At 39.2% G+C, this 23,590-nt stretch overlaps 1 protein-coding gene across 2 annotated transcripts in view; it reads left to right on the top strand.

The window, feature by feature from the left end:
- Window positions 1–9: 9 nt before the first annotated feature.
- The window catches only part of TXLNG (taxilin gamma), a 47,005-nt gene continuing 23,424 nt past the window's right edge, over window positions 10–23,590 (top strand). The window contains exons 1-3 of one of the 2 annotated variants that reach the window (XM_054007019.1): window positions 10–223; window positions 12,033–12,342; window positions 13,166–13,257. In XM_054007019.1, the coding sequence (XP_053862994.1) occupies window positions 92–223; window positions 12,033–12,342; window positions 13,166–13,257 (534 nt within the window). In that variant the 5' untranslated portion in view covers window positions 10–91. Of the gene's footprint in view, window positions 224–1,105; window positions 1,126–12,032; window positions 12,343–13,165; window positions 13,258–23,590 lie in introns of those variants that run through there. The other variant, XM_054007026.1, reaches the window with a different exon arrangement.

Below are 23,590 nucleotides of genomic sequence, written 5' to 3'. Positions count from 1 at the left end.
TTGGCTGCGGGCGGGGCCGGCACAAGCGCTTCCGGTGTCTCTGGTTCGGACGGCGACGGCAGGCTGCTTGTTTGGATGCTGCCGTCACATCATGGCGACGCGCGGAGCCGAAGCAGCGCGCGGAGGAGGCAGTAGCAACAGCACTGTAGGGTCCGGACGGAGCCGGCGCCATAGCCTGGGGCAGCGGGAGGAGGCGGCGGTGGCAGCGCGGGGCAGCCCTGAGGTAACGGCCCGCTGCGCGCGCCGTCGGGCTCTCCCCGCCGCCCCACGCGGCGCCGCGCGTCCGGGAAGCGGCTGGTGCGGGCGGCTCCGGCGTGCGAGGCAGCGCCTCAGCCCAGCCTCGCGATGGGCTCCGCTCCCGAGCGGGGAGGCAACTGCCCCCAGCCTGTGGCTCGAGCCCGGCCGGTCCGAGGGGGGCCGGTGGCGTAGCAAAGTATAAGAGACGGCGGCCAGCCCCCGGGCACAGCCTCCAGGGAGCCCGGCTCCCGCGGTGGGTGGGAAGGATCGAGCGCGGGAGCTGCGTGTGTGACAGGGGAGGGGGTTGGCTGCGGCGGGCTCTGCAGTGGTTCCCGGGGGTCTGCGGCACGACCCAGGGCGCGCTCCGCACGCGATACAGGCCTCCCGAGCCACCCGCCCAGCTGGCGTCCCGTTCGTACGGCTCCGTGCCCGGCACCCCAGAGAGCCCGTGGGCCTGTCGGCTCAGGCTGGTCACTCATCTGCGTGGTGGCCCCATTAGTTCGTGGCACTTATCCCTGTGGGAAGGAGTCCTCCCCTCCCCCCCCCCGCTGGCCTGGGGAATAACTGGGCAGGCTTTGATAGGAGCCAGTATTGTCATCTAATGGGTCACGTGGTCGTGTCAGCAAGGGGTGGGGGCTGTATCTGTATTGTAGTTGTAGAATACTTGTTACAGGGTAGGATGGCCTTTGCCCATTTCTCATGTTTGTACCATTTGTTTTAATTGTTTCTCAATATAGTAGTAGAATTGATCCAGTATATAATGCGCCTCACCCTGCCAGTCCTGCTTGTGTGAGTAGTCCCACTGAAGTGCATGAGTAAAGGTGATGTTGCCTGATCCTATTTCTGTTTGTCCAGGGAAAGTAGACTTTTATATAATATGAATCAAAGGTAATGCTACTAGTTTAATTTTCAACATCTTCTAAATCAAAAAAGGCAATGTTCTTAATAAAATCTTACTAAGAATGATAGTGTAGCTCAATAGATTTACAGTCGTCCTTGTTTCTATTTCTTGCAAGAAAGCCATAATGCTTCTCTTGTATGGACTTATAAAAACACACTTGTTTGAGGACAGAGTACTCTAAGGATAGTAAAATGTGCCCAGATGCCATTTGTATATACACTATTGAGTGTTGATCTAGGTATATTCTCACTTCTTTTCTGCTCCAGTATCTCATGTCATACTCATATAGGTTTTCTGGTGGCTGTTATGGCATGTTACCTGTAGTAGGATAATGTAACTTTCCAAGGTGCAAAGTTTTCTGTTTTGGCCAATGGAAAATTCTCAAGAGGCAGTGAAACTATTCCTTCCAAGAATCACAAGCCATCTTTTCTGCAACATGCTGGTTTTTACTACCCTTGTGAACACTGTCTCTTTTGGTTACCTTTATTTTTATATAGTGCCCCTTACCAAAGCATTCAGAATGTTAATAACAATTTTAAAAAGTGACTTGCATAATAATATTTCCTTTCTCTTAAAATAAGAGCATACAGCCAAACGAAGGAATCAAATTTGATTGAAGAACTGAAAGGTAGAGCAAGAGATATTGGGCAAACAGTAGTTTTAAACAACGGTTGGAAAGCAAAACATGGGGGAAAACTTGATAAGAACTTTTTTGTGTAAATAAGGCCTTAAAGGGTTTTTTTTATAGGCTGTCACTTTTTTACATTAGAAACTCAGATCTTGTCTACCCTGGCTTTGAGAGATTCTGTGGATGACTGGAGAACAAGTAGGATTATGGTATTAAGGAAGTGAAACCTGATTGAGGGAAAGTAAGTCACAGTTTAAAACTGTTTCAGCTTTTTTGTTAACACCTGTCGCAGGCATTTGAGTTAAACAGTTAGAAGATTGGTTTGTTAAACATTCAACACTTCATCTTTAATTCAGTTAAGGTCTGAGAGAGTTCCAGTTGAAGCTCTCCCAGTCCCCCAAAGAAATCTTCTGCAAACACTTGATATTGGTAATATTTGTAATGTAAAAACCATGAGAATAATGGAGTGTGGGGAGGTGAGTAGGAGGAACCACCTTTCAGGTCTTTCTGCAACATAAAGAAGCAATTTAGCACATCCCCTTTTTGTAAATCACGGTTGAAGGTGTGTTTTTAAGGAATGAATGAATAAAAATTAGATGGATTTCAGTTTCAGCTGAGTTTCGTACCACAGTGGACAACACAGGAAAAAAAAACATACTATTTAGTAGGCTTTCGAGGAATAATAGGATCCTTAAACACAAGAGGTGTGTGAGTGCACATACTTGTCTGAACAAGGCTCAAGAAGCAGGCCTTGAATATGGCCAAGACCATCAGCATTGGTTTTTAAAGGAATACTGTAAACTTAAATTTGGCTCAAAACAAACTTCTGCAAAGATCAAAAGAAATGTCTAGTTAAAAAAAAAAATCAGTTGAAAACTGTTTTTAACTTTCTTCTGCAGTGTTGGAAACCCAAACCTTGCAAAGAACCTGAAAGGGAAACTGTCATTGATCTTCATTGTCCAACCTGAGACATGCACAAAGTAAATAGTATAGAGAGCATAGAATGGAATTTTAAAATTTCACATTTAATAATTTAAGAAAGTAGTAGAAGGGCCAATGTATGTATGTTGTATGTCTTTTTTTTTTTTTTTTATAAAGTTCAGTGTTGCATGCTATCACAGTCAGTTGGTCACTTCATAGACAGTCTGTGTTTAAAAAAAAAAAAATGTGCATAATAGTGTGATCATGATAGCCTAATCTGATGAACGCTCGTACTACTGAGCCTTGAACAGCTGCAAGCAATAGAGCAGCCCAATGAGAGCATTCTGAAAAGAGCTGCAGTAAACTAACGTGGTCCCAAGGACATTAGTTGCTGTTGTAATATCACATGATGAAGAGACACCTGTCAGAAACACCCAACTTAATTTTTATGATATCTGACCCATGAATTTTTATGGAAAAGTTAGTCAAAATTGCCAAAAAGATTGTGGATCTAGGTGACTCCTGCAGGAATATGTACCATGCAACTAGTCTTTTTGGGTGTGTCCACAATAGGAAAAAAGTTGTGTTTTACCATATATTTAAAATCTTAGTGTGGGCAAGGCATAGTTTTCACATGTTATCAGGATGAGGTAAACATGGGGGAGGAAGGGATGCCAAGGGTTTACCTCAATCAACTAACGTGTGAAAACTATGAACTGTCTTGTCCACACTAGGATTTTAATGCATTAGCTGACACATTTTAAAAACACCTTTTTTTTCCTAGTAAGGACAAGGCTCTTGTATAGTCATAAAGTAATGCAAGTGTGGCAGGATTAAAGACAGGATTGTCAAGTGAGCAGTATAATCAAATATTCCTTCAAAGGAGTGGCTGAACTAATATGGTACACTTGTCTTTTGACTGGTGTATCAGCATAAAGGTACCCAGAAATATTCCGTATACATTGAACAGTACAAGAGGTTCAATCTTTGGCACGTGCTTCAAACTCTTCTGTGATGATGAATAGTAACCATCACAGCTCACTGACTCCTATTTTCTAAATATGACTCTGCCTCATTTTTGGACATGGACATCTTGAGTAAGTTCCAGTATGGGTTCTGGCCTTTCCTTTGGGGTTGAGACTGCATTTGTCAGGTTTTGATAAGTTAGTCTCCTGGGCTTTGAGAGCAGTTGCAGAGGAACTATCAATCTCTTTTGGTTATCAAAGCACCAGGTTGTCTGTGTGCTGTGCAACCTCTCAGTTTCCTTCCCCTAAAAGACTTGGTTTGAGAGGGGGTTGGTAATTGTAAGCTGTTGACTGTGAAGAGAGATTTTTTGAGGTGTGTGATGGTAGCTAGTGTCTCAGTATTTTGGGGCAATCTGTATCTGAAATAATTGTGTCTAGAGAGCTTGCAAAGCACTTTAAGATGAAGGGATCTTTTACCATTTGTTTGTTGCTCATCAGCTTGGCACTCAAAGCAAACTAGCCAATTTCAGTCTTGTTTTCATTTTTACTTATTTTTATTTTTAAATACACCTCTACCCCGATATAACGTGACCCAATATAACACGAATTCGGATACAACGCGGTAAAGCAGCGCTCGGGGAGGGGGAGGGGGAACTGTGCACTTCGGTGGATCAAAGCAAGTTCGATATAACGCGGTTTCACCTATAACACGGTAAGATTTTTTTGGCTCCCAAGGGCAGCGTTATATCAGGGTAGAGGTGTAGGTGGCTATTCATTGCTCTAGACAAACATACAACAAAAACTTTTGCAGATCTTGCAGGTTAATCTTCACCTGAGATTTTGCTAACAAATATCTTCTGCATCTCTTTCTTAATCTGTCACCCTCCCAGAAGACTGGGATAATAAAACTTGAAAGAAGTATGTCCTAAATGAATTTGGGTTCTGGCTCTGTTGGACCAACAGTGGGGAAGACTTCCAGATCTGTGGGGCCATCCTCAGAAAGCCAGTGCAAATAACTGGGTAATATGTTTTCTGTCAGAAGCATTGCTAAACAATTGATGTGCCGTATTCTGCACTTAGTGCAATTTCCAAATCACCTTTGGGGAATACCCATGTAGAAGACTGTTCAGTAATCCGGTCTCCAGTTGAGACAGGCATGGATTACTGAAAGAAAAGGTCATCACCTTCTAGTCACGTACAGACTTCTGCAAAAAGAGATTTCCTTTTTCACAAAAACTGCAGCACTTTGAGGGGTGAATAAAAGTGTAAATGCTTGGTTTATGTAGATTGAACAAACCTAGAAAGTTGAAATTGTTTACTGTGTCTTTAATGATAAATCTATATGAATAAATGCCAGTTCTTAGAATAGGGGTCTCTATGGATGCATTTCCTGATGCCCTTTGATTATGCTGGTATTCATGAGAGTTTTAACTATTTATTTTCTTTGATCACACTCAGTCCCACTGTTTAGGAAATGGGTGAGAAGCATATCATTACATTACTCTCTAGTAAGCAGCCACGAGTTTTTCATTTTCCCTCTTTAATAAACACTTTTTTTCCTGTAAATAAAATAAAATTTCCTTTTTAAAGTAAAATCTGAGTATGCATTAGATTTTAGAGAAATTTGAAATATTGGCTCTTAAAGCAGAAACTTTGCTGTCAAGGCAAAGCTTCAAGAAGGATCCCCTGTAGAGAATGCAGGCAGAGAGCAATTAATGTGTATAACATATATTCGGAAAGAGCTGCTGAGGCCAGGACTTAGATTTATAGTGTATAGGTGCTGCTCAGGTCAACGGTCACAGCATTTCACCTTGAATGACCCTCTTTCTCAGACATCAGGCTGCATGCAAATACTCTGGCTTGCAACGGAATCCCTGTCCTGCTGCACGTGACTTAGTGGGGATCCAGGCCCATCCTGCAGGATAAGAGCCGCCACTATGGGGTAAACCACGGACAAAAGGAAAATCACATTATCCATGACTTTTCCCCCCGCCACGACAAATTTGTAGCCTTACTTACAATTGCCCAAGTTGTGTGTCTGCCCTGTAGTGTGATATGTGCACACTGTGATTTATACTACTTTGATCATGTTGAAGAACACACTCAGTGAATGTCTACAATTATGGAGGGGAAGAAGCATCACTATAATTAAGGCTGAGACTACATTACCATTTACGAGTTAATTTTTCTAAGTGCTCTGAAATCCACAGGCTTACTCCGATTGTCTTGATTTGTTATGCCTCCTGGGGGCCTGAGATAGGGTTCACTCACTCACTCATGCCCGTCACCCCAGTTGGGGTATGGGCCGCCAACCACAGATCTCCAGAGTCCTTTATCCTGGGCCATTTGCTCTAGCTGGTTCCAGGTATAGCCCATTTTTATGGACTCGTACATGGTCCTCACGTTCCATGTACCGATGGTAATCCTCCTGGTTGCAAGTAGGGTAATCGGCTTAGTGGCTTCCTCACGACTTTCACCACCCAGCGTCATGAGTCTTCGAGTCGAAGACCCTTCTTTTTCCAGGCTAAAAGTCTCTGTTATCTCTGTTGTTGGCGTTTCTATAGCAGGTTGATTTTTTACGGGGTGGAATTGCTAGTCCCACGCCCAACCCTCCTCCTTTATCCTGACTTGGGACAGGCAGATGGCCCCAAAGGACCTCTCTGGTGGAGTTGAGATAGGGTTAGTGGTCCAAAAATGAAAGGTCATCAAAATGTTATTTTAACATTTTTGCACGAACCTGAGGCTCAAACTATGGCTTGGATCTTCCCCAAAATACATCACCTGTTCAGGCTTGATTTCAGCTAGTGTCTGTCACCCACCAACTCTTTGGGCAAGAAATATTTTAAAAGCTATTCAAAATAAAACTTGGGTTTACAGCCTGGCTCTAAGATGACAAGACAGATGTGATGAGGTGTGCTGGATTGCAGCAGTACTCCGATTTGGTCCAGCCACCCCTCTGACATGGTCAGTGGTGTGGAGGGCCAAACTGGAGTTGCACTGCGACCCTGAATCCTAGGTCACAAAGCCCAGCCCCGGAGCACAATGCAAGAGCTGCCACTGACCCAGCCCTGGAGAACACAGGAGCAGTATAGTGGTCCAGAAATGTATTAGACATTACAAAGTCAAAGGTTCCACTGACAAGGTATTTGTAGATATGAAATTGTCAAAGTCTGTTAGCCCTGAGATGAGAAATGGATTAAATTGATTTGATTTCTGTGCACAGATGAGATAACTATGTTCTTAATTGTTAAAGGGTTTATTACAGTATGGTGCATCCCATTAATAAACATGCCTATATGCGGCCTATGAGAAGTGTGGTTGAGGTTTAACTAGTTTTGTAGCTGATGGCTGGACCTGTGAATTTTTTTTATTATAGTATCAGAGGGGTAGCCGTGTTAGTCTGGATCTGTAAAAAAGCGACAAAGAGTTCTGTGGCACCTTATAGACTAACAGACGTCAGACGAAGTGGGTATTCACCCACGAAAGCTTATGCTCCAATGCTTTTTGATTATAGACATTTTCAGGGCTCTTTACCATAATATTACAGTGACAGATATTATATCATTAAAACCAAAGATTATATTTTTTCTTAAGACATAGGAGGAAGCAGAGGTTGAATTATACGTGGATGCATACTGTTAATGATAGCTTATATTTCTTTGAACAACTCTACTCATTTTTGTGAAAAAAGAAAATGGCCTTTTCTACAGAGAAATTTGCACCAGATTATTTAAACGAGTGCAAACCCATGTGTAGACTCTTAATTTAAAACTTGTTCCTCATCAAATTAGTCTGGAATAAGTCTGATTTAAAACCAAAAATGAGTAGCACACAACCCATTTTACAATTTCTAAACCTTTTAAAATCAGTTTAAAGTCACACCTTAAGTTTATACCAGTGCAACACTGCACATATAAAAGAACATGTCTAATAACTTGGAGAGATATTTCTCACCCCTAAAATTGGTAGTCAAGTTAGGTTTGAGAGACAGTCTGTGGAAACTTGCATTGCTACTACCCATGATTCATAGATTATAGGACTGGAAGGGACCTTGAGAGGTCATCGAGTCCAGTCCCCTGCCCGCATGGCAGGACCAAATACTGTCTAGACCATCCCTGATAGACATTTATCTAACCTACTCTTAAATATCTCCAGAGATGGAGATTCCACAACCTCCCTAGGCAATTTATTCCAGTGTTTAACCACCCTGACAGTTAGGAACTTTTTCCTAATGTCCAGCCTAGACCTCCCTTGCTGCAGTTTAAGCCCATTGCTTCTTGTTCTATCCTTAGAGGCTAAGGTGAACAAGTTTTCTCCCTCGTCCTTATGACACCCTTTTAGATACCTGAAAACTATTATGTCCCCTCTGAGTCTTCTCTTTTCCAAACTAAACAAACCCAATTCCTTCAGCCTTCCTTCATAGGTCATGTTCTCAATACCTTTAATCATTCTTGTTGCTCTTCTCTGGACCCTTTCCAATTTCTCCACATCTTTCTTGAAATGCGGTGCCCAGAACTGGACACAGTACTCCAGCTGAGGCCTAACCAGAGCAGAGTAGAGCGGAAGAATGACTTCTCCTGTCTTGCTCACAACACACCTGTTAATACATCCCAGAATCATGTTTGCTTTTTTTGCAACAGCATCACACTGTTGACTCATATTTAGCTTGTGGTCCACTATAACCCCTAGATCCCTTTCTCCCGTACTCCTTCCTAGACAGTCTCTTCCCATTCTGTATGTGTGAAACTGATATTTTTCCTTCCTAAGTGGAGCACTTTGCATTTGTCTTTGTTAAACTTCATCCTGTTTACCTCAGACCATTTCTCCAATTTGTCCAGATCATTTTGAATTATGACCCTGTCCTCCAAAGCAGTTGCAATACCTCCCAGTTTGGTATCATCCACAAACTTAATAAGCGTACTTTCTATGCCAATATCTAAGTCGTTAATGAAGATATTGAACAGAGCCGGTCCCAAAACAGACCCCTGCGGAACCCCACTCATTATGCCTTTCCAGCAGGATTGGGAACCATTAATAACAACTCTCTGAGTACGGTTATCCAGCCAGTTATGCACCCACCTTATAGTAGCCCCATCTAAATTGTGTTTGCCTAGTTTATCGATAAGAATATCATGCGAGACCGTATCAAATGCCTTACTAAAGTCTAAGTATACCACATCCACAGTTTCTCCCTTACCCACAAGACTCGTTATCCTATCGAAGAAAGCTATCAGATTGGTTTGACATGATTTGTTCTTTACAAATCCATGCTGGCTGTTCCCTATCACCTTACCACCTTCCAAGTGTTTGCAGATGATTTCCTTAATTACTTGCTCCATTATCTTCCCTGGCACAGAAGTTAAACTAACTGGTCTGTAGTTTCCTGGGTTGTTTTTATTTCCCTTTTTATAAATGGGCACAATATTTGCCCTTTTCTAGTCTTCTGGAATCTCTCCCGTCTCCCATGATTTTCCAAAGACAATAGCTAGAGGCTCAGATACCTCCTCTATTAGCTCCTTGAGTATTCTAGAATTCATTTCATCAGGCCCTGGTGACTTGAAGGCATTTAACTTTTCTAAGTGATTTTTAACTTGTTCTTTTTTTATTTTATCTGCTAAACCTACCCCCTTCCCATTAGCATTCACTAGGTTAGGCATTCCTTCAGACTTCTCGGTGAAGACCGAAACAAAGAAGTCATTAAGCATCTCTGCCATTTCCAAGTTTCCTGTTACTGTTTCTCCCTCTTCACTAAGCAGTGGGCCTACCCGGTCTTTGGTCTTCCTCTTGCTTCTAATGTATTGATAAAAAGTCGTCTTGTTTCCCTTTATTCCTGTAGCTAGTTTGAGCTCATTTTGTGCCTTTGCCTTTCTAATCTTGCCCCTGCATTCCTGTGTTGTTTGCCTATATTCATCCTTTGTAATCTGTCCTAGTTTCCATTTTTTATATGACTCCTTTTTATTTTTTAGATCATGCAAGATCTTGTGGTTAAGCCAAGGTGGTCTTTTGCCACATTTTCTATCTTTCCTAACCAGCGGAATAGCTTGCTTTTGGGCCCTTAATAGTGTCCCTTTGAAAAACTGCCAACTCTCCTCAGTTGTTTTTCCCCTCAGTCTTGATTCCCAGGGGACCTTACCTATCCGCTCTCTGAGCTTACCAAAATCCGCCTTCCTGAAATCCATTGTCTCTATTTTGCTGTTCTCCCTTCTACCCTTCCTTAGAATTGCAAACTCTATGATTTCATGATCACTTTCACCCAGGCTGCCTTCTACTTTCAAATTCTCAACGAGTTCCTCCCTATTTGTTAAAATCAAGTCTAGAACAGCTTCCCTCCTAGTAGCTTTGATGTACCTGTGCTGTGAAGAATAGACTTCATTACTGTCAAACTCTTGCTTTCCATCACTAAAATTCACTTAAATATTTTAAAGGGTTTTGGAAGAACATTTACTTTTACAATCATGATTCCCTTGAATAGCCAGTATGTATACATGTTGTAATGGCATGATCATAAAAAGCAGGAATTTTTTGTCCCAACTATTCATTTGCCAAGATGGTGACCTGGCTCTTGATTAGAGCATACAGGTTAGAATATTCAGGCTCTGATATTGTCTATCCTTAAATGATTATAGTGACTGATTATGTCTGTTTTTTTCATGGATGGGAGAATTCACTGGTAGTAGTAGTTGCGTTTAGACTTACAATTGTTAAGGGTGTGGCCACCATCTGTTCAATTCCAGAGGTCCACAGTGGGTTTCAGTATGGCACCAAGAGAACTATGTCTCACAAGTGTAGATTTAAGCGTAGACCAGTCGCCAGAGAGAACTACAGCTTACCTTCCAGTTAGGTGCTGACATTCTTCTGAACTTCATATCAGTTTGAGGCAGATTTTTATGAATATTACAGAGATGGCATTGTCTACCCACAGAATTACAGACAACGTGTCTTAATACTCTAAACCCAGAGCCAATTAGTATAAGTGATTTTTTTGCTACTGTAATATTTTCAGAAAGGTGAAATATGACTTTGAAGATGAAATTGCACATACTCTTGCTCCTTCTCCATATTTTTAATTGTTTTGTGTAGCATGAGTTTTAATATCAGTTTCTTTTTAATTTAATCAGCTTAGTAGTGTGTCTTGCTAACTTGGTTACTTTTATTTTACAAAAAGAATAACATTCATGTTTCACCATGTATTTTCCAGGAGCATTTTTAAACACTTCAAATTATAAAAATGTCCTGTTTCTTCCTCCTCTTTCCTCTCTCCCTCCTGTATGTTTCCTCGTTCCATTTTTGAACTATTATTTGAAATGTTAATATCTTTAATCTTTGAAATTGAATCATAAAGTAGCTGTTAGACTTCATTAAAGTTATGCTGCTGGCATTTACTGGTGCTGCAGAGTATACAGGATGGCTTCCATCTGCTTTGTACTTTAGTCTCGCCTGTAATCCAGGACCATCTAAGTGTGGGTTCAGCATTCTTGCATTTGAGTATATATACTGTGATTTGTTTTACTAAATTGGGAAAAACAGCTTCTCAAACTGACTCTGGGGATGCAAAGGTCAGAAAGTTTGTGTTTTTAATGCATGTTTATGTTTTTTTGAAATTGTTAAATATATTTGGCTTTCTGATTTTTCAGTAATTTTTAGATTGTATCACATTTTGAATATAGGGTGTAGGCTGGTTCATGATTTATTAAATTTTTTGAGGGTCCTATTTGAGTGTTACTTGAAAATTAACTTCCTGTGTCTGACAGTATTTTTCATTTGATTCCATATACTTTGACCAATGGAGCAGCTGTGTGCTTATTTTAATACTCTAGTCAAAGCTGCTAGAACACTATAGCTTTCTCACAAATAAAAAGTTAGCATGGAAATATAATTTTAGCATCTAACTCTTCTAATACTACACTTCTTGGAATGACAAGCCATTGAAGATAATTCTTAGCTTGATTCATTCTTAACAGGGTGATGTTTCAGTGACATTCTCTGTGTGTGTTTGGGGAGTGTCTCCGGGTAGTAACTACTTCACCTGCTCCAGGAGTTTAAAAAACAAAAAACAGGCTGGAGTCCTGTGTACCTAAATTTTTCAGGTTACTTTCTTATGAGAGAATTATTGTCAAGTGTAGTGCCTGCATTACTCCTTAAATATTTGGGGGTAAGTTGGTCATTTTTATATATTGCAATCAGTGAAAAGCAAAATTGCTTTTTATATACATACAATATTAGTTTTTCTAAAAGTATTGACTACAGTTTGCAGTTCAACTTAGTGATACAGTAGCTTTTTGGATTCTTGTTTATGTATACTGAAAATAGAGTAGAGGTTTTTTTACTTCAAGAAAAATTTACTTGGTAATTTATCTGATTACTTCTTCCCCTTTTCTAGTTTATGATTGGTACAACAGGTGAAGCTGGAATTTGTGAGATCGGAATGAATACCCAGGATCAGTTGGTGAACAGCAAATGCATTGAATCTGACACAACTTTGCAACATCTGCAGTCCAATTGTGATGGCATAGAAAGTACAGGTGCATTGGAAGACGAAGATTATATCACAAAAAATAGAAAGCCAGTGGGTTCAATGTACTGTACTCAAGAATCACGTGAGGAGACTCCTGGGAGAGAAGAAGCCCGTACGGAGCCACCTGATGGCCAACAAGATCCGGAGACTGAAAAAAACAAAGAGAAAACCTTAGGTATGTGCTGTTTTAGGATTTGGCTTCTAAATTACAGCAAGTTCTATGTTTTGAAAAAGATAGTGGTTTTAATGTTTCCTTAAAAATTGGCTTTACATTGTACTCTGGCAATCTGAGTTATTCTCAGGAGCTTTAGTTTTGTTGCCAAATGGCATTTTGTCCTCCTTATCATGATGTGTGTTGGGGGGAAATGGGAGAACATGTTTTAAAAGGTCACTGGTTAAAATTAATATTAAAAAGTCCCTCACCTGTTAATATGTTAATGTTTTAAAAATCTAATCCACTAGTCACAATTTGTTTTACTTCTTGCATTTCACTCAGTTTAATCATTGGAAATAGACTAAACGGTTTAACTTCTGGTTGTTAAAGACTATGATGCTGCATTGTTTTGGTTACATACACTGAAGATGACTGTCTGTATATCAGACCACTTTTAGCTGATGACTATTTCTGTATGTCGTAACAAAATCTGAATTTTAGATCTCTGGTTTCAAAAGTGTATCAGATATTTCTTGGTTTGTATCTTCTGAAAGAGAAATTATGAAAGTCAAAGAATTCTTGTGGTCTAAGGCTCTGTGCATACTGCAGTTGAATTAAATATATTACTACCCTACATGTTATACAAGTCTACAAATAGCAAGCTAATTATATGAATTCCTTGTTTTTTAGGGACTTGTGTTGCCATTCTCTAGTAAAACAATATACAGCTATTAAACTAACATGCCATTAAAAACATTCTAGATCATCATTAATACAGAACTCTTTTCAGAGGAAAAAGCTTTTTATAGGATTTTTTCAGTATTTAATTTTTTTTCATCCATAGGAAAAGAAGTACTGTTATTGATGCAAGCCTTGAACACACTTTCTACTCCAGAAGAAAAGTTGGCAGCTCTCTGCAAGAAATACGCTGATCTTGTAAGTAATCTGTGTAGCTAACAAATACCAAGAGTACATCTAAATTTCTATTTCTTGTAAAATGGTTTTGGAGAAATAGTTATTCATCTACTTAACAGTGTGAAAATACATATTGAATATGGAAGAATAGCAGATTTTTTTCTTCAATTCAAAGATGTTTTAACCGATTCAGCTATTTCATTGCATTAGCAGAACATATTGGTTGCAACATTCAGGTTTCTGATGGAAATTGTTGCAGTCAACATAAAAATTCAACATTTGTAGTCGTTTTCACTTTTATCTAGGTCTCCATAACTGTTCTATAATCCTAAAGAGGAATTTCATTATAATAGTATTCTGATAATGAAGTACTGCAACATACAATAATAAAACAGATTTCAATGCTACTAGCAACAAAATCAACATCTGTAGTCCAGCGGTAATTGAAGTTTTTTCTAGTGGCGTAAGATAAGGCTGTGCCCCTATTCTGCAATATTTCTAGTTTTTGATAAGTTTGTCAGTGTCTACTTGACTCATGCTGGAAGTTTATAACTTTCCATTGCTGAACATATCAGCTAGTTGTTAGGAGTATGATTAATTTCTTTTTCACAAAACTAGTTTCTGGATTGGATGTGAGGCAGCACAGCGTGCTCTAATGTGCTCAACATACTATAAGTTTCCAAGACAGTACAATGTAGTTCAGCCATTAGTGATAGAAAATGATGATCTAGTAATATTTTTGGAAATTGGGAAAAATGTAGGTATATCTTCTGAAGATTTAGTTTCTTCCTTGGTTTTAGAACATTGCCTCAAGTGAATGTTTGTTTCTCTAATGACTGTAAATAGCAATGGAAGCGTATGATCTTTTTTTTTTTTCTTCAGAACCAGCCCCAAAAAAGGATAACTTTGCCAGTTCACTGTCATAGTTTTTTATTTAGGTGAATGGGAACAGGTGTTTATTATAGAACAATGTATTCTGACATAATTTGGTACTTAGAGAAGGAATAAAACTGGCTAGCAAGGTTTCTATCTGGATGAGTTTCTACTCAGGCTGTCAAGTGATTATTATCGTTTATCAGTGCGATTAATCGCACGAATAATCACGATTAATTTTTTTAGAGTGCCATTTATTTAAATAATTTTGGAGGTTTTCTACATTTTCAAATATATTGATTTCAGTTACAACACAGGAGACAAAGTGTACACTGCTCACTTTATATTTTTCTGATTACAAATATTTGCACTGTAAAAAACAAAAAAGAAATAGTATTTTTCAATTCACCTGATACAAGGACTGTAGTGCAGTCTCTTTATCGTGAAAGTTGGACTTACAAATATAGAATTATTTACAAAATAAAACTGGATTCAAAAATAAAATGTAAAATTTTAGAGCCTACAAGTCCACTCAGTCCTATTTCTTGTTCAGCCAATCGCTCAGACAAACAAGTTTGTTTACATTTTCAGGAGATAATGCTGCCCGCTTCTTGTTTACAATGTCGCCAGAAAATGAGAACAGGCATTCGCATGGCATTGTTGTAGCTGGCGTTGCAAGATGTTTACAAGCCAGATGCGCTAAAGCTTCATATGTCCCTTCACACTTCAACCACCATTCCAGAGGACATGCGTCCATGTTGATGACGGCTTCTGCTCGATAACAGTCCATAGCAGTGCAGACCGGCCCATGTTCATTTTCATCATCTGAGTCAGATGCCACCAGCAGAAGGTTGATTTTCTTTTTTGGTGGTTCGTGTTCTGTAGTTTCCGCATTGTAGTGTTGCTCTTTTAAGTCTTCTGAAAGAATGCTCCACACCTCCTCTCTCTCAGATTTTGGAAGGCACTTCAGATTCTTAAACCTTGGTGCTGTAGCTATCTTTAGAAATATCACATTGGTACCTTCTTTGTGTTTTGTCAAATATTAGCAAAAGTGTTCTTAAAACGAACAATATGTGCTGAGTCATCATCCAAGACTACTATAACATGAAATATATGACAGAATGCGGGTAAAACACAGCTGGAGACATACAAATCTTCCCCACGGAGTTCAGTCACAAACTTAATTAACGCCTTATTTTTTTAACGAGCGTCATCAGCATGGAAGCATGTCCTCTGGAATGGTGGCCGAAGCATGAAGGGGCATACGAATGTTTAGCATATCTGGCACGTAAATACCTTGCAATGCCGGCTACAAAAGTCCTATGCAAATGTCTATTCTCACTTTCTGGTGACGTAAATTAGATGTGGACAGCATTATCTCCCATAAATGTAAACAAACTTGTTTGTCTTAGTGATTGGCCGTACAAGAAATAAGACTGAGTGGACTTGTAGGCTCTAAAGTTTTGCAGCGTTTTGTTTTTGAGTGCAATTATGTAACAAAAAAAATCTATGTTTGGAAGTTGCACTACTGTACTTGTATGAGGTGAATTGAAAAATACTGTTTCTCTTGTTTATCATTTTTACAGTGCTAATATTTGTAATCAAAAATAATATAAAGTGAGCAGTGTACACTATATATTCTGGGTTCTAATTGAAATCAGTGTATTTGAAAATGTAGAAAAATATCCAAAACATTTAATAAACTTCAATTGGTATTCTACTGTTTAACAGCGCGATTAAAATGGCGATAAATGTTTTTAATTGTGATTAATTTTTTTGAGTTAATCATGAGTTAGCTGCAACAGGACAGAAGTAGACATTAACTGAAAGTAGATTTGAAAATAATTGTATATATATTTTTTTAATCTACAAATACTTGAAGAAACAAACGATACAAAGCTGTAATGAAAAGAAACGTGGATGGCATAAAAACCCATGTAAAGTCTGTCTTCTCTCCATTATGTTACTTGTGCTATGAATGGAGGTGAAAACAGCATTCTGATTGTATATGTTGTCATACCTAGGCTTTGCAGAATTTAATTTTTATATATTTTAAATATTTGATTATGTGGATGTTTATTTTTTTAGTATTTTAGATTGATAAAAATCTACTTTTCACAGTTGAGAGATTATGTATTCTAAACTCTTATTTTTATCAATTACAATTTTCGCAGTTGTGGGAAATTATGGGGGGAGGTAAGACAATTATTTAATGAGGCATTGAGATTCAAAAAGTTAAAGCTTTAAACCATTTAAACACAAATTGTCAAAATATACAAAGGAAATATCCTTAAATCAACAAGTCATACTTATTTTTATTATTAATTTGCTAATCCATTTGTAACAAGCCTTATTCAAAAATCTTTGTCCAATCCTAGTCATAACATTCTGTAACAACAACTTTGTTCCTGCACAAGGATTATTGACAGCACAGCTCTGGAAATGGCTTGTTAGCTGAGGCTGGAAAGTGAGCAGATAAAGTAAAAATGCTTTTATAAAAACTCCAAAAAGAATTACTTAAAGCTAAAGCAATCTAGAAAGACAACCTTCCCCTACACCCCATATTTTAGGTCAAATCTGGATCTTAAAACCTTTAGTCTGTACATGTGATCCATTAGTGGTCCAAAAACAACAAGGAGTCTGGTGGCACCTTAAAGACTAACAGATATCTGTTAGTCTTTAAGGTGCCACCAGACTCCTTGTTGTTTTTGTAGATACAGACTAACACGGCTACCCCCTGATACATTAGTGGTCCAGTCTACCTTCTTCACATCTTAATTCATCCCATCTGGAGAGTCCAGTTTCTTAGACTAATAGTCTAAGATGGTGGCTTAGCACACATTGTTTCAAGAAGGGATTTTCTTACTGTTTCTAAACCAGCATAGATGCCAGCCTCTAGGGATAGGGAGCTCACACAGAGATTAATTAAATCCTGGGCACTTGAATATGCAGGAGAGGAAATGGTAAAAATTTATTAGAACTTTGTGCAATTTGTTCTGGACTTGGCCTTCTCCCTATGAGTGAGCAACTCCCTCTAATCATGACAGAAATCACCAGTTCAATGGCCTCCATCAATAAGGAGGCTGGAAAGGGGTGGTCATCCTTGCAAAGGTCAGTCCACATTCTGATGCTTCCTGAGTGAAGCAAAACCTCCAGTCCAGCAGATTTCTACATATTCAAGGAAAGAAATACATCACAGCCAACTGGCGAAGCAGGGAACAGCTAGATCATGCAAAATGGTTTCTCCATCCAGAAATCTTTCAGTTTCTAATGAGGAAATTTGGATTACCAGAGAGAGGTCTATTTGCATCATGAACAAGCCGTGAGGTGTCTCCTTTTTTTCTCTGAAAAGTGATATCCAAGAGCAATAGGCAAAGATCAGGAGGGAATAAACACAGATCGTATTAGTGGCTCTGTATTGGGTGAGTTAGGCCCAATGTTTCTGATCCCAGTGAGGACTCCATTCCCATTATCCACCCTTTAAGACAGGATCTGTTTTCTCAGGAACTGATTTTGTAACCCAGAGCCAAAGTATCTAATAACTGCCTGGCTTTTGAGCAGTCACGCATGAAAGCAAGAGGCTACATGGAAGGCATGGTCTCAACTCGGCTAGTATCTAGAAAAGCTTCCACTATTCCCCCCCCCCCCCCCTCCCCCAATTCTGGAACCTGGCAGACATTCAAGCAGTGATGCAAGAAACATAGATGGTGACGGAGACGTACTATATTACAGACCTTCAAATTCTTTCAGTAGGGTCTAATAAAGAGCTTCACAGCTTCAACGTTAAAATATCAAGTGGCTGCATTTTCTAGCATATTTTTGTCTACAGGCAGAAAGAGGATCTCTTTACAGTGGAATATGAAGCATTTCCTCAGAGAAAATCTTAAAAGGATGATGTAAAGATTCATCGAGCACTGCTATGGGACCTCAGTTTGGTTCATCTGACTCAGCACCTCTCTGAATCCATCTGAAAGATATCCTTGTATTTCCTGTCTATCAAGGTGGCCTTCCTGGCTACCATCACCTCCCCCCAAGAGGTATCAGAGCTTGGGCTCTGAAATTGAGAACAGTACTGCATATTCCACAATAAGGTTCCCCCCCCCCCCCAAACAAATTGACCTTTATCCCAAAAATTAACACAATTTTTAAGGAGCCCCTCTTGTCTAAAACCATCTCACCCAAGAGAGGAGCTCTGGTATATGTTAGATCATCTTAGTGCCCTGAGGATCTGTCTCAATCACACATCAGTTCTAATGCTGTATTTATTTTCTGTCATCGGGCACCTAAAGGAAAGAGGTCAAATCTCCTATTTCAAGATTGTTGAGATGGTGCGTCCATTAATCCTGTAAGCAGCTTGGATAAAAATCATCATATTTAACTTTCTTTTTACTATAATCTATTAAAATCATTTAAATTAAATAGAAACATTCAAGCGGTATATATTTGCTGTCGAGTTTTAAAGACAGTTACGCCATTGAAATGGTGTTGGGCATTGGTTTAAACACCTGAAATCAGAGTTTGTTGTAGTGGTAGACCAACTTTGACAACGCTAGCTTCTTCTGCAGGTGCAAAGAGCATATGTTCTTCAATTTCAGTTTCTTCATCTAGTTCAATTCAGTGACTAGTTTATTCAGATTTGAGAATCCAGTTGGCAATTGAGCAAAAAGAAGAGTTTGTTTCCTTTTTTTTCCAATCTACAATTAGAAACAAAGTGTGAGACAATAAGATCTTAGTTTTAAAATCTTGACGGACAAGGTGTCCAGAAACAATCAGTTCAAATCACTAACTACAGATAATTCTTCCTTTGTTTAATGTATCCATTTAAAATGCAAAACATGTTTTGATAACCTACTTTTTTCTTAGGTATCCAACACCTCTAAGGTAGTTTTATTTTACTAATAAAAATTAAAATGCCGTGCATTTTAAATGAATTCCCGTTTTCATCCAAATGCAGCTTTACACAAATCAAGAGTAAAAAATTAATCCTTATCTAGTAAATAAGAAATGCATCATTCATTATTTCTAACTGTAAAAATTAAGAATCTGAATAAATCTGCTAAGATATATAATTGCTTAAATAAATGTGTATAGTAGGGCTGTCTATTAATTGCAGTTAACTCACATGATGTGATTTTAAAAAAATAATTTTGAATGATTGCAGTTTTAATCGCATTGTTAAACAATAGAATACCAATAAAAATTTATTAAATATTTTGGGTGTTTTTTCTACATTTTTTTTAAAGTCTACACTGCTCACTTTATTATTTTTTATTACAAATATATGCACTGTAAAAATGAAAAACAAACAGTATTTTCAATTCACCTCATACAAGTACTGTAGTGCAGTCTATTTATCGTGAAAGTGCAACTTACAAATGTAGATTTTTTTTGTGTGTTACATAACTGCACTCAAAAACAAAACACTGCAAAACTTTAGAGCCTACAAATCCACTCAGTCCTATTTATCATTCAGCCAATCACTAAGACAAAAAAGTTTTACATTTACGGGAGATAATGCTGCCCACTTCTTATTTACAATGTCACCAGAAAGATTGCACTACAGTATTTGTATTAGGTGAATTGAAAAATACTATTTCTTTTGGGGTTTTTTCAGTGTAAATATTTGTAATCCGAAATAAATATAAAGTGAGAGGTGTACAGTTTTTATTCTGTATTATAATTGAAATCAGTATATTTGAAAATGTAGAAAACATCCAAAAATATTTTAATAAATGGTATTCTATTTAATGTTTAACATTGCTATTAATAACTATTAATGTTTTTAATTTCACGATTAATTGCGATTAATTTTTTAATCACTTGACAGCCCTAGTATATAGATCTAATGTATCCTCGTGGTTAGCAAATAGTAGTACAAGATTTGGTTTTAAGGATATATTTAGCTACAGATCAACATGGTTTAATGTTTACCAACCAATGAGAGTCTGCCTTTCTTCAAGAAACTAAAAAGTACAAATGCAAATCAAGTTCAAAATTTATTTTAAATCAATCCACCCAGCCCTATAGGTCATTCCCTTTCCCATAACCAGCATAAAGGGCAGTAGCAACCTCCTGGGTGATTTTATACACCATATGAAACAATCTCTAGAATAGCTACCTGGTCACATCTATTCATATCTTAAAATTTTACAAACTGGATATTCAGGCATCAGCTGATGTTGCCTTCAGTAGGAGCATGCGTCACACGCTGGTCTCTTTGGGCTTGTCTACACTACCACTTACTTCGGTATAATTTACGTAGCTCAGTGAATAATCTCTACCCCTGAGCAACATAAGTTACACTGACCTAAGCGCCGGTGTAGGCAGCACTGTGGTCAGTCAGAGAGCTTCTCCTGCCAACATAGCTGCTGCCTCTTATGGAGGTGGAGTAATTAAGTCGACAGGAGAGCTCTCTTGTCAGCTTATAGCTTCTTCACCAGATCCGCTACAGCGGCGCAGCTTCTGTAGTGATTCTAGTGTAGACTAGTCTTCAGTAGTAGAGAGAGAGTTTTAAACCCTGAGAATATAGTTTTCTTTGGGTATGTCTACACTACCCACCAGATCAGCGGGCAGCGATCAGTCCAGCAGGGGTTGACTTATCACGTCTAGTCTAGATAAATCAATCCCCGAGCGCTCTCCCATCAACTCCTGTACTCCACCACCGCAAGAGGTGCAGGCGGAGTTGACTCACCGCGGTGAAGACACCACAGTAAATCTATCTAAGTACGTCGACTTCAGCTACGTTATTCACGTAGATGAAGTTGCGTAACTTAGATCGTTTCCCTCCTTTCCCCCCAGGTAGAACTGGCCTTTGAACATGACTTGAAGGCAGGAAACCATTTTCAGGTTGAACATTTGACTACAGTAATAAATAGTCAAATGACAGTCAAACATTGGTCAAATACTGTCAAATATCAAAAAAGTCATATATTTTAAAGCACTAATTTTTTATAACAGTGTAAGAAAGATAAGATGTAGAACAAACCTTAATTAAGCAACTGATTACCTGTACCACCCCTTAGAGTTCTTTTCATTTCAGTTGCTTAACTATATAAAAGGGGTGTGAAAGCTAAATTTTAGTTTTATAAAGTTTTATTAACTATCCTTAACTGCAAATAATAGTAGAGGGTATGAGAAGACAAAAATAGTATTGGACTATGATTGGTTATTACAAATTTTCTAATTTTAGCCATTCAGGTTTTCAGAATTAAATTACATAATCTCAATAGAAAATAACATTTATACTCTATTACAATCTTGAGAAGCTGACTCTTTTTAGATTTTTTAATAAGGCCATGTCTACAGTACAAGTTATGGTCAACGCAAGCTATGTTGGCATACCGCCGCATAAATCACTCAGGCGCATGCACACTTGGCTGCTTGCGTTGATGTAACACATACCCACCGTGAGTGCCTTTGTTGTTGTAAAGTGCAGTGCACTCAGGGTAAGTATACCAGTGTGTCACACACACCACCATGTTGTGCATTGTCTTGCGGGAAATTTTCATGTTTTGTTGGCTAGAAAGACTAGCCCAGGTATCTCTGGGAGCTAGTGGTCAAGGTCCCAGCATGCAACTTTCTCCATCCATAACCAATATTTTTTTGTGCCTTTTAGAAAATATCTTACCAACCTGCTTGGCACTTTTTGGTACCTGCTATCTTTGACAGAAGCATGGAGTCCGCAGAGCTCTGCATTATCTCATGAATGAACGTTGCAAATACAGGACGCACAATTTTCCTGTATTTGCAAACCCAGAGAAGTATTTCAGCAAAGGGGGACATGATGATCTCTCCAACAACAGATTGCTGAGGGACGTTCAAGGTTGTTGGGTGGCATTCACAGAGCAGCTTCAGATGAAGCTCCGGTTCTGGGCACGAGAAATGAGCACTGACTGGCAAGATGGCATTGTAATGTAGGATTTGAACAAACATCAGTAGCTGCAGAACTTTGGGATGAGAGAGGCTGCATTCCTGGATCTGAGCTGAGCTCAGGGGCACCAGAATGAGAGCTGCATTGACAGTGGAGAAATGAATAAGATTGCACTCTAGACTTGCAATGCCAGATTGCCATTAAATAGTGTAAAATAATTTTGGAGTTAGAAAATTCACAGTGGGGACCATTGTCATGCAAGTGCTTAGGGCCTTTAATCATCTGCTATGCAGGACTGTGCCTCTCAGCAGCGTGCAGAAGGACATAATGGATGGATTTGCAGCAATGGGTTTCCCAAACTGCAGTGGTACAATAAATGGCATGCATATCCCTATTTTGCCTTGCTACAGAGTACATCAACAGAAAGGGCTACTTTTCTATGGTTATGCAAGCCTTGATGAATAACCAGTATTGGTTCACCTATTGATGTGGTTTGGTCAGGGAAGCTGGATGACCCTCGCATCTTTAAGAACACAAGACTCTTCAGAAAGCTACAAGCAAGAACATTCTTTCCCAACTGGTGGATTACCATTGAGAATATTGGAGTGCCAGAAGTGATTCTGGGGGACCCAGCTTACCCCTTGTTCCCCTAGCTCATGAAGCTGTACACTGGCCACCTTGACAGCACCTAGTGAAGATTCAGTTATCAGCTCAGCAGGTGCACAATGACCATTGAATGTACTTTTGCTAGATTGAAGGAATGCTGGTGGAGTTTACTCACTAGATTTTGGATCTCAGTAAGAAAAATATTGCAGTGGTTATAGCTCTCTGTTGCATCCCGCATAATATATGTGAGGCAAAGGGGGAAAAGCTGCCGCCTGGGTGGAAGTGGAACATGTCTCCTGACATTGAACAGCTAGATGCCAGAGCTATTATAAGAGCCTAACGTGGAACTATGCATTTGAGGGAGGCTTTGAAAGAGCATTTCAACAGTCAGTCACAGTAGTGTTCTGTGCTGGAGTGTTCACTGGGCCTGGAGCTTTGGGTGCTGCTAAGAATTGTCGTGTTTGATGTGCATTTATAAGTGTGCAGGTTTTTCCTGAATCTATGAATTTTATGTGGTGCTTGGTGTGTATCTTTCATGTACTGTTTGCTTTGTCTGCTTCTATGCACTCTGAAATATTTGTTGTAAACCAATAGAAAATTTAATTCTCCAAAAATAGAACTTCATTGAGTTCATTTGGGGGGGGAAACAATGCAGAAAATCAATATTTTGGTGGTGGGGGGGATGTTATACAAACTGTTAACCTAAATTAAAAGGGTGAAAATTTAAAATTAGAAAGGGAGTAAACATTTTGTCTATTTGAGTGCACAAATGTAGTTGGTTGTGGCTAGACATAACCTGACCTGTGAGAACCACACGGTTGGTGTATGTGAAGCTGTGGTTTTCCTTGATGTCCCCTGGCATAGAGTGGTGTAGGGGGTAAGGATTCTGCCTATGACGGCATGTGGTATGTTGTGGGGCGGGGAGATCTAGGGAGTGGCGACCGTGGAGTTTTCCAAGGACAGCAAAGGGTGGAGATTCTTGGATTTTTGGACTTGTAAGTCAAC

The sequence above is a fragment of the Malaclemys terrapin genome, chromosome 1 (assembly GCF_027887155.1).
Source record: "Malaclemys terrapin pileata isolate rMalTer1 chromosome 1, rMalTer1.hap1, whole genome shotgun sequence".
NCBI classification, from domain to species: domain Eukaryota; kingdom Metazoa; phylum Chordata; order Testudines; family Emydidae; genus Malaclemys; species Malaclemys terrapin.
This window is presented reverse-complemented; position numbering and strand designations above follow the sequence as displayed.